Raw genomic sequence first — 15,797 nt, 5'->3', positions numbered from 1 at the left:
TCCACTGGACTTTTAAAAAATGGAATACCCCAAATTCTACCAGGCTTATCAATATTTTCAATTAATGTAAATGGCTTAAATTGTCCTCTAAAGAGGCACAGGTTGGCTGACTGGATACAAAAACTCAGGCCAGATATCTTCTGAATACAAGAATCTCATCTTAATTTAAAAGGTAAATATAGATTCAGGGTGAAGGGATGGTCATTTATATTTCAGGCAAATGGAAAGCAGAAAAAAGCAGGTGTTGCAATTTTATTTGCAGATGCAATAGGCTTTAAACCAACAAAAGTAGGGAAAGATAAGAATGGTCACTTCATATTTGTTACAGGTAATACTCAACATGATGAGATTTCAATTATTAACATTTATACACCCAGCCAGAATGAGCCTCAATTTATAAGACAGACTCTAACAAACATGAGCAACTTAATTTCCTCTGGCACCATAATAGTCAGAGATTTTAACATTCCTTTGGCAGTGTTGGGTAGAGCCTCCAAAAAGAATCTAAGCAAAGAAATTTTAGAATTAAACTTAACCATTCAACAATTGGATTTAACAGACATCTACAGAACATTTCATCCTAACGAAACTAAATACACATTCTTCTCATCAGGCCATGGAACATACTCCAAAATTGATCACATCTTAGGTCACAAGTCTAACTTCAGCAAATTTTAAAGAACAGAAATTATTCCTTGCATCTTCTTGGACCATCATGGAATAAAAGTTGAACTCCATAACAGGAATCTGCATACTCATACAATAACATGGAAACTAAATAACCTTGTGTTGAATAATAGCTGGGTCATAGACAAGATTAGGAAGGAAATTACCAAATTTTTGGAACAAAAGGACAATGAAGACACAAATTATCAAAACCTCTGGGATACCACAAAGGCAGTCCTAAGAGGGAAATTTATGGCACTGCAAGTCTTCTTCAAGAGAACGGAAACAGAGGAAGTTTACAACTTAATGAGATATCTTAAACAACTGGAAAAGGAAGAACATTCCAATCCCAAACCAAGCAGAAGAAAAGAAATAACCAAAATTAGAGCATAAATAAATGAAATTGAAAACAAAGGTATTATACAACACATCAATAAAACAAAAAGTGGGTTTTTGGAAAAGGTCAATAAAACAGATAAACCTTTGGCTAACCTAACCAGGAAAAAAAGAGTAAAATCCCTAATTTCATCAATCAGAAATGTTAAAGACAAAATAACAACAGACTCCTCAGAAATTTAAAAAATCCTTAATGAATATTACAAGAAATACTTTTCTCAGTAATATGAAAATTGGAAAGCAATAGACCAATACTTGGAAGCATGCCACCTTCCTAGCCAGAATGAAGTGGAAATGTGGAACAGGCCTATATCAAGTTCTGAAATAGCATCAACCATACAAAATCTCCCTAAAAAGAAAAGCCTGGGTCCAGATGGCTTCACATCAGAATTCTACCAAAACTCTAAAGAGGAACTAGTACCTATATTACTCAACCTTTTTCAAAATATAGAAAAAGAAGGAATACTACCCAAAACATTCTATGAAGCAAACATCACCTTGATCCCCAAACCAGGAAAAGACCCACCAAGAAAAAGAAAATTATAGACCAATATCTCTAATGAATATTGATGCAAAAATATTCAACAAGATCCTAACAAACAGAATCCAGCAACACATCAAACAAATTATACACCATGACCAAGTGGGTTTTATCCACTGGTTTTATCCACCAGTGGGTTTTATCCACCAGTGGGGCTGGTTCAATATACATAAATCTATAAATATAATTCAACACATAAACAAATTAAAAATCAAAGACCGTATGATTCTCTTAATTGATGCATAAAAAGCTTTTGATAATATCCAGTATCCTTTCATGAGCAGAATACTTAAGAATATGGGTATAGAAGGGACTTTTCTTAAACTGATAGAAGCCATCTACAGCAAACCCACAGCCCATATCCTATTGAATGGAGTTAAATTTAAATCATTTCCTCTCAGAACAGGAACCAGACAAGGTTGCCCATTGTCTCCTTAACATTGCAATGGAAGTTTTAGTCATTGCAATTATGGAAGAAAAGATGATCAAAGGCATCCATATAGAATCAGAAGAGATCAAACTTTCACTCTTCGCATATGATATGATTGTATATCTGGAAGACACCAGGGATTCTACTACAAAACTCTTAGAAGTGATCAAGGAATACAGCAGTGTCTCAGATTACAAAATCAACACTCATAAATCAGTAGCCTTTATATATACCAACAATAGTCATGCTGAAAAAATAGTAAAGGACTCTATTCCATTTAAAGTAGTGCCAAGAGATGAAATATTTGGGAGTTTACCTAACGAAGGATGTGAAAGATCACTATAAAGAGAACTATGAAACTCTAAGAAAAGAAATAGCTGAAGCTGTTAACAAATGGAAAAACATACCATGCTTATGGCTGGGAAGAATGAACATTGTTAAAATGTCCATACTACCCAAAGCAATATACAATTTTAATGCAATCCCTATTAAAGCTCCACTGTCATACTATAAAGATCTCAAAAAAATAATACTTCATTTTATATGGCATCAGAAAAAAACTCAAATAGCCAAGACATTACTCAGAAATAAAAACAAAGCAGGAGGAATCATGCTACCAGACCTGAGACTGTACTATAAATCGATAGTGATCAAAACAGCATGGTATTGGCACAAAAATAGAGAAGTAGATGTCTGGTACAGAATAGAGAACCAAGAGATGCACCCAGCTACTTACCATTATTTGATCTTTGACAAGCCAATTAAAAACATTAAATGGGGAAAAAATTCTCTATTTAACAAATGGTGCTGGGTGAACTGGCTGGCAACCTGTAGAAGACTGAAACTGGACCCACACCTTTCACCATTAACTAAGATAGACTCTCACTGGATTAAAGATTTAAACTTAAGACATGAAACTATAAAATACTAGAAGAAACTGCAGGGAAAGCACTTCAAGAAATCAGCCTGGGTGAATATTTTATGAAGAGGACCCCCAGGCAATTGAAGCAACACCAAAAATACATTACTGGGACCTGATCAAACTAAAAAGCTTCTGCACAGCCAAGAACACAGTAAGTAAAGCAAGCAGACAGTCCCCAGAATGAGAAAAGATATTTGCAGGTTATGTCTCCAACAAAGATTTAATACCAGAATCCACAGAGAACTCAAATGTATTAGCAAGAAAAGAACAAGTGATCCTATCTCAGGCTGGGCAAGGGATTTGAAGAGAAACTACTCTGAAGAAGACAGGCACACGGCCTACAGACATATGAAAACATGCTCATCATCTTTAATCATCAAAAAAATACAAATCAAAACTACTTTGAGATATTATCTAACTCTAGTAAGATTAGCCCATGTCACAAAATCCCAAGACCAGAGATGTTGGCATGGATGTGGAGAAAAGGGAACACTTCTACACTGCTGGTGGGAATGCAAACTAATACGTTCCTTTTGGAAAGATGTTTGGAGAACACTTAGGGATCTAAAAATAGACCTACCATTCCATCCTAGAATTCCTCTACTAGGTATATATCTATATACCAAAAGAGGAAGACCAAAAATCACTTTATAAGAAGATATTTGTACCAGAATGTTTATTGCAGCCCAATTCATAATTGCTAAGTCATGGAAGAAACCCAAGTGCCTATCGACCCATGAATGGATTAATAAATTGTGGTATATATACACCATGGAATATTATCTAGCCTTAAAGAAAGATGGAGATTTTACCTTTTCATGTTTACATGGATGTAACTGGAACATATTCTTCTTAGCAAGGTATCTCAAGAATGGAAGAAAAAGTATCCAATGTACTCAGTCATACTATGAAACTAATTTATGGCTTTCATATGAAAGTTATAATCTAAGAATATGGGGAAAGGGGAAAGGAAGGGTAAGGAAGGGGAGAGGATGGGCGGAGGGAGGTTAATTGGTGGGACCACACCTACGGTGCATCTTACAAGGGTACATGTGAAATTTACTAAGTGTAGAGTATAAATGTCTTAACACAATAACTAAGAAAATACCGTGAAGGCTATGTTAACTAGTTAGATGAAAATATTTCAAATTGTATATAAAACCAGCACATTATACCCCATGACTGCATTAATGTACAATCTATTATTTAATAATAAAAAATAAGAATATATATTTACATTTTCCTTACATACTTTTGAATATAGTCTCTTTGTGTATCATCTTTTTTGATTAGAGCAAAAAGCATGTACAATATTTCTCTGAACAAATACATGATCAATATCATTGTTTAAACATTTATTCAGATAGTCTCAGGACTTCTCCTAAAGCAACTTTATCCAGTGCTAAACAAAGGCTCTTTACCACTATTTGGAACAGCAGTGAGGAAGCAAAGATTCTGAGAGTCAGACCTTGACATGGTTTATCACATCAGCCTGGTTGGCTTTCTCCCTGATTTTTTCTAATGTCCGCTGATTTCACCAATAGCAATGATTTCAACAATAGTATCACAACAGTTAGTATATAAGAAAAAAACAGGGCGGCGCCTGTGGCTCAGTCGGTAGGGCGCCGGCCCCACATGCCGAGGGTGGCGGGTTCAAACCCGGCCCCGGCCAAACTGCAACCAAAAAATAGCCGGGCGTTGTGGCGGGCGCCTGTGGTCCCAGCTGCTCAGGAGGCTGAGGCAGGAGAATCGCTTAAGCCCAGGAGTTGGAGGTTGCTGTGAGCTGCGTGAGGCCACGGCACTCTGCCGAGGGCCATAAAGTAAGACTCTGTCTCTACAAAAAAAAAGAAAGAAAGAAAAAAACACCTTGAATTGAAATGAGCTCTCATTTTGGATTTTCATTTTCAGTGATGAAATTCTTAAGTATTTGTTCTTGGACAATTCATTTGATTGATTCTGGACCTCCGTTTCCATATCTGTAAGTATAGATAATGAACCTACCTCACTAAATTGATATGGTCATTTAGTAAGGGAATTTTTTTTTAAGAAAACACTTTTAGAACTATAAATTTTGTGGAAACATATGACACTTAGGCTTGCATATTAATTTGTTTGATGTAGTATTTTCCAGTCAAAGTATCATCATTGAATATTCTCCTGGCACTTGAAGGGAGATAAATGGAGCATAAAGATTCCATATTATTCTTTTTTTCCCTTTCCTTCCCTAGAATTTTTACCCAGATTCTTCAGTGTCCATCCCCTTCTCTAAGGCCAATTCAACTCTGAAATCACAACCTTTGGGAAGAAAAGGGAGTTAAGATGTTTTATATCTATGATATCGTAACTCTCTAACTTCATTAAAAATCAATGTGTGCAGGAATTCCTCAAAATATCTTAGAAAAAAAATCTAGGCTAACACGTGTTTGCCATTTAATGGTTTTATGAATATTAAAGCATCTGCAAAGAGCAAGAAGCCCAGGCAGAGGTGACACTAGAATTTGCTCAACCACAAAATTTTTGTGAGAATTTATTTTTAGTTGACTTGTAAAACTGTCAAGGAACAAAGTGTTTTCCAATAACATTGACAAAAAAGAATAACTCAGAAAAAAATGTACACATGTGATCCAACCTCATGTTCCCCAAATTCAACCCAACCAGAAATTTGCTTAAAGAGAAAAAATATTTGAATTTTTAATCTCTTTCTCAGCATTGGAAGCAATGCTCTTTCCATTGACAGCATTTAGAGCTAGTTGTATTTCTATTCTAGAAATCATTTTACATGAGAAAATGAGTTTAGAATGGAACCTTCTTTATGTTAGGAAATATTCTCATTTCTTACAATTATCAAAGCATTAAGCATTCTAAATTGTGTTTATCTGCTAAAGAGGCTGCCTGAGTAGGTTTGCATCTCCATGTCACAACTTATAAGCTATGTGACTATGGGCGAGTTACTCAGCTGAGACTAATTTTTCATAAGTCAAAATGGAGTAACAATCACACATAACTATTTCCTAAGATTGAAGAGCATTGTTTGTATTTATGCATGAAAAAAAAAAAACTTAGGAAAATAGCTCAGAGTAAGCACTCAATACTTTCTACTAATGTTACTATTACTAATAATATTATTAATATTTCTCAGTCTATCTGTATGCACATTTACCCCACTCTTAGATTACGAACTGCTTGAGGAAAAACGTTAATCATCTCTATAACTCCAGGATATAGCCCATTATGGAATACACTATTTCTACACACCCCTAATTTATCTCTAATTTATTTTTTGCTTTTCTTTTTAATTTGTACAATGAATTTTTTATCTTCTTCCCCTTAATAACTGACCTTCAAAACACATCAGCTATACAATCTCAAACTCATCAAAAAAACTACTTCTTAAAGCCCAGTTGAGAAAGACAAGGTTTCAAAAGGATTATTTGTCTCACTATTCTGAAAGATACTATGGATCACATCAGAGCAACAAAGAGAGAACTAGATATCTGGAAAGCATTGTACTGACCTACCTTCCTCCATCCAGAGGGAATTACTCTTGTTGAACTATACTTATGTGAAAGCGACTCACAGCCCTTATTAGGGACTTTGTTACAAATGACCTTAGCAAACTTATTGTTGTGTCTATTGCGAGAATATGACGTTTCCCAACACTTTACAGAGTGGCCTCTTTACTAAGCCCTGCAGAAGATATATCTGTTTGTCTTAAAACCAAGAGTTGATTCATTTTTATGATATAAAAGTCTTAAAGCCTCAATGAATCCCCAACAATAAAAAAAAAAAAGTCTTAAAGCCGAATTTGGAGCCCTCCTCCGACAAAGTTAGCATGTTTTATGAATCTCATGTTAAGTCTCCATTTTTTTTTTTTTGTTTGTTTGTTTGTTTTTTGGCTTTGGTTTTTGGACACAGAGTCCCACTCTGTCACCCTGGGGAGACTGCGATGGCGTCATAGCTCATAGCAACTTCAAACTCTTGAGTTCAAGGGATCCTCATGCCTTAGCCTCCCAAGTAGCTGGGACTATAGGAACCTGCCATGATGCCCGCCTAGTTTTTCTATTTTTACTAGAGAGGGTCTAGCTCTTGCTCAGGTTGGTTTGGAACTCCTGAGCTGAAGCAATCCACCTACCTCAGTCTCCCAAAGTGCTAGAATTACAGGCGTGAGCCACCACGCCCAGCTTATGTCTCCATTCTTGTTTTTCTTTTGCTGCTACATTCAATTCATGCTTTTTGGTACTCTTCTTTTCCATGTGAGTGCTTTCTAGATACTGCAGTTCTGCTAAAAGGGCAGTGCAGGCTGTGCGCAGCTAAACTGCAGGAGCTCCGACCATATTGTAGTCTGTGTTTGCAACACACAATCTGTAATGCCACATGTGGCAGGCCTGGACAAAACTCAGAATGAATGATTGACTAGGGACTGACTGTCTCAAAATTCTATCTCTGTCTTTAAAAATATATATATGCACACACTCCTATATATAAATACTACATATGTTACTTATGTAGGTATGTGAATATGCATGTGTTTATGTATACATAAAATCTCCATGTTGCTATTTGTTCCTGACATTTACCAAATTGTACACATATAGGTTCTCCACATGGTCTCTGAATATACCATCTCTCTGTGACATTCTCACAACTGTTTTGTTCACTTGCTCAACTTTGGCACACTAGGACCAAGCAAGAAGCTTATTATTCAGTTACATGCCACAAATCGGGGTTTAAAACTGCCCAGCCATAAATTTTACCTAATAGCACTTTCTTAATAATTGAATATCAGGAGCCCACCAATAGCCTTAGATGTCTAAGGTAGGTACCAAATATGACCTTATTTCCTACAGAATAGATTAGTCATGGGCTGGGAGATATACTTAATAAATGGTAAAGTTATCTGGTTCCACAAATCTGGGTTCTTTTTATAAAACCAAACTATGCTTTAATAATTCTCCTTTTTCCCTAATTCACTTCACTAAGCTGAATACATGGTAGAGACTTAATAAACACTTGCATTATTGGAGTGGAAATCAAAAAAGTCCTTGAGGGTGACACCTGTGGCTCAAGGAGTAGGGCGCCAGCCCCATATACCAGAGGTGGCGGGTTCGAACCCAGTCCCAGGCCCCCCCCACCCCGCCCGTCCCAGCAAAAAAAAGTCCTTGAGTATGTGTCTAATGTCGCAGCAAATAGAAATGGGTCTAGCATTAGAACCAATTCCTTTGTTTCCTGGGCCCTTGCTTCTTTGCTCTATTTTTTTCCTGGGGATGCTTAATATTAACCTCATCTATTCATTTTTCTTGCAAAGGCTCTTTCAGAAATTCTATGTAGAGCTGGGAATATTTAGGAGTCTTACTAAGCTATTTAGTGAGTGAAACTTTCCACTGGTGGAATGCTGGAGAAGCACTTTGTGGACAAGAGGGAAAAAAGGATGCTATTTTAAACGTTGCTGAGAGAGTTTGGGCAAAATCCATCTGGCAGACAGACTATTTCTTCCGTTCAAAAACTCATCAAGCACTCCAAACATGTAACCTGTAGGCAAGTTTAATTAAAACTTGAGCAATCTCAAAATAACCTGACATTTAAATATGTTATTTCCGTTCTGTTCTCATAGTCTGACATACATTCACAGACACCCGCAGGTTCAAATTAACCTCCCCACTGCCAGCCAGCCCAGCTTAACATGCAGTTACCCTATGTCCATGACTACAGGAATACAGATAGATACCTAAATAGGTAGACAGAATGATACATAGAGAGATGATGAGGTAAAATTCATTTCTCTTGTCTTCTCTGACCTTGAACTCCTGGCCTAAGAAATCTGCTTTGGCCTTCCAAAGTACTAAGATCAGGTGTGAGCCACCATGACTAGCAGTTCTCTTTTTTCCTCAAGGAAAGGTGGAGCTTGTTTTAAGACACAACCTTAGGAAAAAACTGAAATATGAAATTATCAAGCAAAAAATTAGACATGAACATGGTCAACATTTAAGGATTCCAAATACATACTTTCTATCTTAGAAGTAGAATTCCGTTGTTATGTGGCCTAGAGAGTACTTGTGCTGTCTTTAATATTACGTACAGATCAGTGGCCAAGTTTGATGTGATAGGGTGGTCTTAGTTCAAACCTTTCTTTTTCCTTTTCTAGCTTTAAGTGAGCAGTTTACATGATTCTATTTTCTCATCTTGCTTAGCACAGCATAGCAAATGACTGCTCTAAAGTTTTCACTATGCATTTTAAACTGATCTGAACCTACCTTCATGTAACACTGTACTACATGTAGTACAGGTACCTAAGAATATTTCTAATTCTTCCCTCCTGGCTCATACAACATTGCTGTCAATCATTTCACTAACCCATAGGCTATTACCCAATAACTATTACTTTAGATCAATTAAGAATTTAAAAATTTAAAATATTTTAGGGCGGCGCCTGTGGCTCAGTGAGTAGGGCGCCAGCCCCATATGCCAAGGGTGGCGGGTTCAAACCCAGCCCCGGCCAAACTGCAACCAAAAAATAGCCGGGCGTTGTGGCGGGCGCCTGTAGTCCCAGCTGCTCGGGAGGCTGAGGCAAGAGAATCGCGTAAGCCCAAGAGTTAAGAGGTTGCTGTGAGCCGTGTGACGCCACGGCACTCTACCCGAGGGCGGTACAGTGAGACTCTGTCTCTACAAAAAAAAAAAAAAAAAATTTAAAATATTTTACTTTATCTTCATTTACTTCTTTTTTTAATGTTCTTCCTGTCTTTGTATAGACCTGAGTTTTGGGTCTACATAATTTTCCTACTCCTTATAGAACTTTTAACATTTTTTGCAGGGCAGATATGCTGGCAAAGGATTGCCTCAATTTGTTTTTCTGAGAAAGTCTTTGTTTCTCTTTTACTTTTGAAGGAGCATTTCCCTGAATATAGAGTACCAGGTTGGTAGTTTTTCTTGCAACACTTTAAATATTTCATTCTACCCTCTTGCTTGCACAGTTTCCAGTGAGAAATCTGCTACAATTCTTACCCTTGTTTCTCTATAGCTTGGGGTTTGTTCCCCTCCCTACTTTAGATTCTTTCAAGATTTTGGTTTCCTGCAGGTTGCTTATCATATACCCAAGATCGGGGTTTGGGGGTATTTATTCTGCTGGCTGTTCTCTACTCTTCCTGGATCTGTGGTTTGTTGTCTAACATTAACCTTGGAAAGTCGTCAGCCATTCTTACTTCAAGCACATCTTCTGTTCTCTCTTTCTCCTTCTGGTGTTCCAATCATATGTACATTACAACACTGAACATAGTTGAGTTCATAGTCTTTCTATGTTCGATTTTGTTTATTCCTCTACATTTCAGTCTGAAAATTTTTCAGTGTCTTACCTCAGGCTCAGTGATTCTCTCTTCGGTCATATTCAGCTACTGATGAGGCCCATGAAGCTCCTCATACTTCATTGTTTCCAAAGGTCAAAGTGTTTTCTCTGTCTTTTCTGCCTCTAGAGATGGTGTTAATTAATGTGATCCTTCTTTCTCCATTGACTTCAAGGGTTCAATCTACTGTGCTCTCCTCTCAATACAGAGCCTGTGATAACATTTACAAACATTTGAAATGTGTTTTTCCTTGTCCTGTTTTTACAGACCAGCACTTCTTTCCTCAGGTCATAGGCAAATGATACAATTTTGTTCACTTATCTTATTCCTTTCTGCATTTGTTTATTCCTCCACTGTTTGTTGCTTATTTTTCAAATGCAAAATGTTCTTCTATAATACTCTCAGAGACTTGGAGCCCAGAATTCCCTGACCATCCAGGTAGGACTATACCATAGAGTGGTTTATGATATTGAGAAATAAGATGATTTTGGAGTTTAAATGAAGAAATTGTATTCTCCTGAGGTAACCCAGGCATGATTAAGAGCTGGCCCCCACATTTGATGTTGAAAGCTACATCAGTCAGAGCCCAGGCAGGAAGCAGAAACACTGAAGCAAGGCCATTGAGAAAACTAATGAATCAAGTACTGACAGAAGTGAGGAGAAGTCTAAGAGGATCCAACCAGGCATAGCAATGCATCCCAAATCTAGCAACAGCAAAAGAGTTGTTGCCACAGCAAGGCCAGCAGGGGACAAGGAGAGGTTACCAGAACCTAGAAAGGTTCTGTAGGAGTTACATTTGTAGAAGATCCCACAGTGCCAGGAGCTGTAGATTTTGGTAGAGAACTGCAGTCACTGCTCACCTACAGCCAGGCCAGGAAAGAAGAGGGGAAATAAATGCTCTGACACCGCTCTCTCTTTTTCTGCTTTCTGATTTCCTTTAGAATTTCCTAATGGTGCCCCATGATCATACTAATGTGCACAGCTATGATTTAATTAAAAAATAAATTAATTAAAAAAAAAAGAATTTCCTAATGACTGAACCCAAATGGAAGTCAGAGGGTAAGCTCAAAGAGGTCAGCTTTCTGGGGAAGTCCAGGAGAATAGGGCGGGTAAAACAAGGAGCAAACCAAGGCCCCCAGTCCGAAAGGATTCTGCACTTCTGGAATCAGGGATGAAGAATCTGACAGAGGACTGACAGCCACATTCCTTGATGTGAGGCGGGAGTTAGACATAAAACATGTTGAAAACTGTGGCCATTTCTATTGCCATCACATCTTAACTCTGCACAATCACCTGAGCTCTGCCCTCCAGGGAACAATCTTTGCTTTTTTTTTTTTTTTTTAAGATTTTGGTAGAGAAAAAGTAAAACTGATAGCGAAGACTCACTTTCTTCTCTTACAGCCTTCTGGCAGCAGACGGAGGAAACCGCCGAACTGTCAATGTGGTGGCTCATGGGTTTGCCAATCTTTTAACTCTCGAAAAAAAAACTCTCCAAAATATTATAAGGCACTATCCAGACTCTGGAAAGCTCCTCATGAAGAAAGCCAGGTACAACCTTTAAAACTCAATTATAGATGGATAGAGTTGATTCTACTTTGTAATATCTAGCATAAGGGGAATTTTATTATGATTGTGATCACCTTTCTTCATGATTTGGACTTAATAAGTAGGTGTTAATGCGGGCACCTGACTTCACAGGTTAGGAGATTTTGCCAGAATTCTCACAGAGCTACCTAAAACAGCTTTTCTCTCCTGTCCAGAGTACTTTTAAGCCAGAAGGATAAAGGCGCAACAGCGACCCCTCCAAGGAAAGAACATGCCTTTCTCATCCCACCAAAAGAAGAGACACCTAAATTGTTTAAAATTCTGCTGGGAGGTCCAGGAAAAGCAAGTCTTGAAAAACTACTCAATTTCAAGAGAGAACAGACAGCTCAGGTAATGAGGCAGCGTGAATGCAGAGTTGCAATGGCGAGATCCCCGGACTAAGTGTATGCACACAAGCTCCTGCTCTAATTCTGTTTCAGACACTGGGAAATTTTGGACTAATCTAATGCTGATAATTACTGCATTATGCATAGCACTTATTATTATTTAAACTGAATCCCATGTGGCATCACATTTAATTCTCACATGCATGTTTATTATAAATGGCTTTTACATATATGTATTTATAAAAACGGTCAACCCTCATCACTCATAGATTTGGTATTTGGGGATCAACCTACTGACTGTAATTTATTTATGACCTCAAAATCCATACTCATGATGCTTTTGTGGTCACCCCTGGGCCAGTGAGTATAAAGAGCCATGAAACATTTAAGCTGCTGATGCATATAGTCCCAGCCGAGGCTGAACAAGGTGACACTCCTCTTTCTCGTTTCAGCTCTCATACTATGCACAAGTGATTCTTTTGTAGTCTGTGGGGTGCCATGGATTTTAAATTTTGTGACTTTTTTTGGTGATTTTGCTATGTAAAATGGCCCAACATGCAATACTGAAGTGCTGTCTAGTACTTCAAAAGTGCCATGATGTGACTTATGGAGAAAATATGTGTTAGATTAGGTTTATTCGGGCATGTAAACAGAATACACCTTATTTAAGTGTCTTTGGTCAATGAAACAAAGTTAGTTATTGACCGGTTAACAAAAATGTTGCAGCCTCATGCTGATAGGAGCCTTGCCCTGTATTTCCCCTAGGAGCAATGGTTCAGTATGCACTAATTTAGTGTTTATGCCACTGTTACAGAACAAAACTGCCATGGGTAATGAGAAAACTGTATGTACAGACATACATATACACAAAACATACATAACTCATTACCAACAAGCCAGTAAACAACATTTTCACAAATATTCAATCAATATATATAGCAAATGTTTAAAACCACAAATAATCTTTTAAACTTCATCTAAGCCCTTCTTATGTGACCTTGGGCTTACGCGATTCTCTTGCCTCAGCCTCCCAAGTAGCTGAGTCTGCAGGCACCCGCCACAATGCCCGGCTATTTTTTTTGCAGTTGTCATTGTTGTTTAGCAGGCCTGGGCTGGGTTTGAACCCTCCTGCCATGGTGTATGTGGCCGGCACCCTAACTACTGAGCTACAGGTGCCAAGCCAGACCAAAGAGTTTAGATAAGATCACAGTGAATTACAGAATAAAAACTGTTACAGAACAAAAATTTCAGAACAAAATCTGAACTGTGTTCAGATTTATAGGCCTACATTGAGCCACCTTCTAATTTCCAGCAATGTAAAGAAACTCAAATGGGCTGAGTGTGGTGGCTCACAGCTGTAATCCTAGTACTCTATGAGGCTGAGGAAGGAGGATCACTTGAGGTCAGGAGTTTAAGACCAGCCTGAGCAAGAGCAAGACCCCTCATTCCCCATCTCTAAAAGTAGAGAAATTAGGCAGGCATGGTATTGGGCACCTGCAGTCCCAGCTACTCAGGAGCTGAGGCAAGAGGATTGCTTGAGCCCAGGAGTTTGAGGTTATTGTGAGTTAGGCTGAGGTCCAGTGACAGTGTGAGTCTGAAAAAAAAAGAAAGAAGGGAGGGAGGGAGCGAGGGAAAGAAAGAAAGAAAGAAAGAGAGAATGAAGGAAGGAAGGAAGGGAGGGAGGGAGGGAGGGAGAGAAAGGAAGGAAAGAAAGAAAAGGGTAAGTTATTGCTTTTTCCTTTTCCTATAGTTTCCAGATTTCTTAGATCCTCATAATCTATACTAGGAAATCTATACTAGGAAACAGAACAGCCTTCAGGTTATCGGAATCTAGTCATTATGCTATCTCTAAAACTATAAAAAACAGGTAGCTGTGGACCTTTCAGGAAATGAGTAAAGGCAAACACTACAAAGTCAGTCACATTTGAGAGACTAAAACTTTCCTCTTCTTTCTTTTCCATACAAACAAACCCTGTAGTGAAAATCAGGAATACAGTATAAACCAAATGCCTTTTATATCAGCATAGGAATAGTAATTTGCATAAAAAATATATGGAGGTAAAGAGATACATAAGTAAATATGTTAAGTTAGAGCCTCAACTTTCTCTGTGCACATCAGTATCTCAGGCAAGTCTCTGTAAAACTGATCCCAAGCATTACCAATAAAGAGCATAGGGCATTTTTTACTATGAAATTTTTTATGTCCATTTTATTTATTATTTATTTATTTATTTATTTATTTTTGAGGTGAGGTCTTGCTATGTTGCCAAGGGTAGCCTCGAGCTCCTGGGCTCAAACAATCTTCCCCCTTTAGCTTCCCAAGTAGCTGGGACTACAGTCAAGTGCCACAGTGCCTTGTGAAATTTCTAGAGATAATAGTAAACACAGTAAGTTCAAAATGATAGTTCAAACACCTGTGGGACAAATGGAGCAAATTGCACTAAGAAAAAGATGAGTTTCTCCTTGAGGTTCTCTTTTGAATTTATGGAGAAGGAAAACCATACTTTCTATAGTACTTTTATACAGTATTTGGTTAATACATTTTTATTTAAATATTTGAAACATTACCCCCATAAAATGAATAGGTATTTAAAAGCAAAATCAGAGTCCTAAGCACTAAATCTAATCATTCAGAGGGCATGAGGACCAGTAGGAAGAGAATTCCTTGCCCAGGACAAAAAAATGCAATTTGGATTAACACTGCAACTCAGTGTAACAGCTGAATACTCCAGCACACCAGACAACTTTGTCAAATGATAGTCAGAAGCAAGGCAGGTGTGATTCCCACATCCACTTAAATTGGACAGCCTTTGTCTTGGTGGTGATCTCAGCCACTGCATACTAATCAAAAGACTCCAGTGTCTTTCAATGTTATTTCAATACCAATTCTTTGTCACTGCATCTTCCAGGATAAAAGGGAAAACACTAAAGAAGGAAAGGGTAAAAGAAGAGAGTCAGCAGAGGAACCAGCAGACAGCTCCAAATGCACATCAAGTTCTATTCCAATGCAGGAAAAGCCCCTGTGGATGAGAAGGTCAGTTTTACCCAGAGGAACCACACGTCAGTCGCTCATCATTAGCATGGCCCCTTCTGCTGAGGCTGGAGAAGAGATTCTGACTATTGAAGTTAAAGAGAAGGCTAAGCAATAAATGTTTGATTATCTTTAGATGTAATCTAACTAGTTCCCAAAGAGATTGTACCCAGTATTATAGCTTAAATTAATGAGGGGAAACGACCTTGCTAGGACCCTGGATAATCCATAGGCAAATCCCTTAGCTTAGTTTCTAGGACTTATCTGAGAATGTGATTTAATGCAGTGGTAATAAGAAGATTATTAAAAAACTCTCCCTATTCTCCATTGTCATTAACTTGGTGCAATTGCTGTTTCTTCTAATTGTATGTAGTAGGATTTTTTCCCCCTTCAATTCTTTCCTGATGATTTTCATTCCTTGACTAGCTTGATCTTGGCTCTGATGTGACTCACCGTACTTTTCTTTTAAATTTTTATTGTGTATAATTTCTTGTATAGCACTTTTAAGCTTGGCTAAATGTTCTAGGTTTGTGAAGCTTACCCCTA

The 15,797-nt window shown here is 37.8% G+C and overlaps 1 protein-coding gene across 1 annotated transcript in view; it reads left to right on the top strand.

The window, feature by feature from the left end:
• Positions 1–15,369, top strand: part of CNGB3 (cyclic nucleotide gated channel subunit beta 3) — a 196,797-nt gene extending 181,428 nt beyond the window's left edge. Inside the window, exons 16-18 of the mRNA XM_053558667.1 lie at positions 11,691–11,837; positions 12,050–12,224; positions 15,130–15,369. Coding sequence (XP_053414642.1) covers positions 11,691–11,837; positions 12,050–12,224; positions 15,130–15,369 — 562 coding nt within the window. The remainder of the gene's footprint in view (positions 1–11,690; positions 11,838–12,049; positions 12,225–15,129) is intronic.
• The last annotated feature ends 428 nt before the right edge of the window (positions 15,370–15,797 follow it).

This window comes from Nycticebus coucang, chromosome 13 (genome assembly GCF_027406575.1).
Source record: "Nycticebus coucang isolate mNycCou1 chromosome 13, mNycCou1.pri, whole genome shotgun sequence".
NCBI lineage: Eukaryota > Metazoa > Chordata > Mammalia > Primates > Lorisidae > Nycticebus > Nycticebus coucang.
This window is presented reverse-complemented; position numbering and strand designations above follow the sequence as displayed.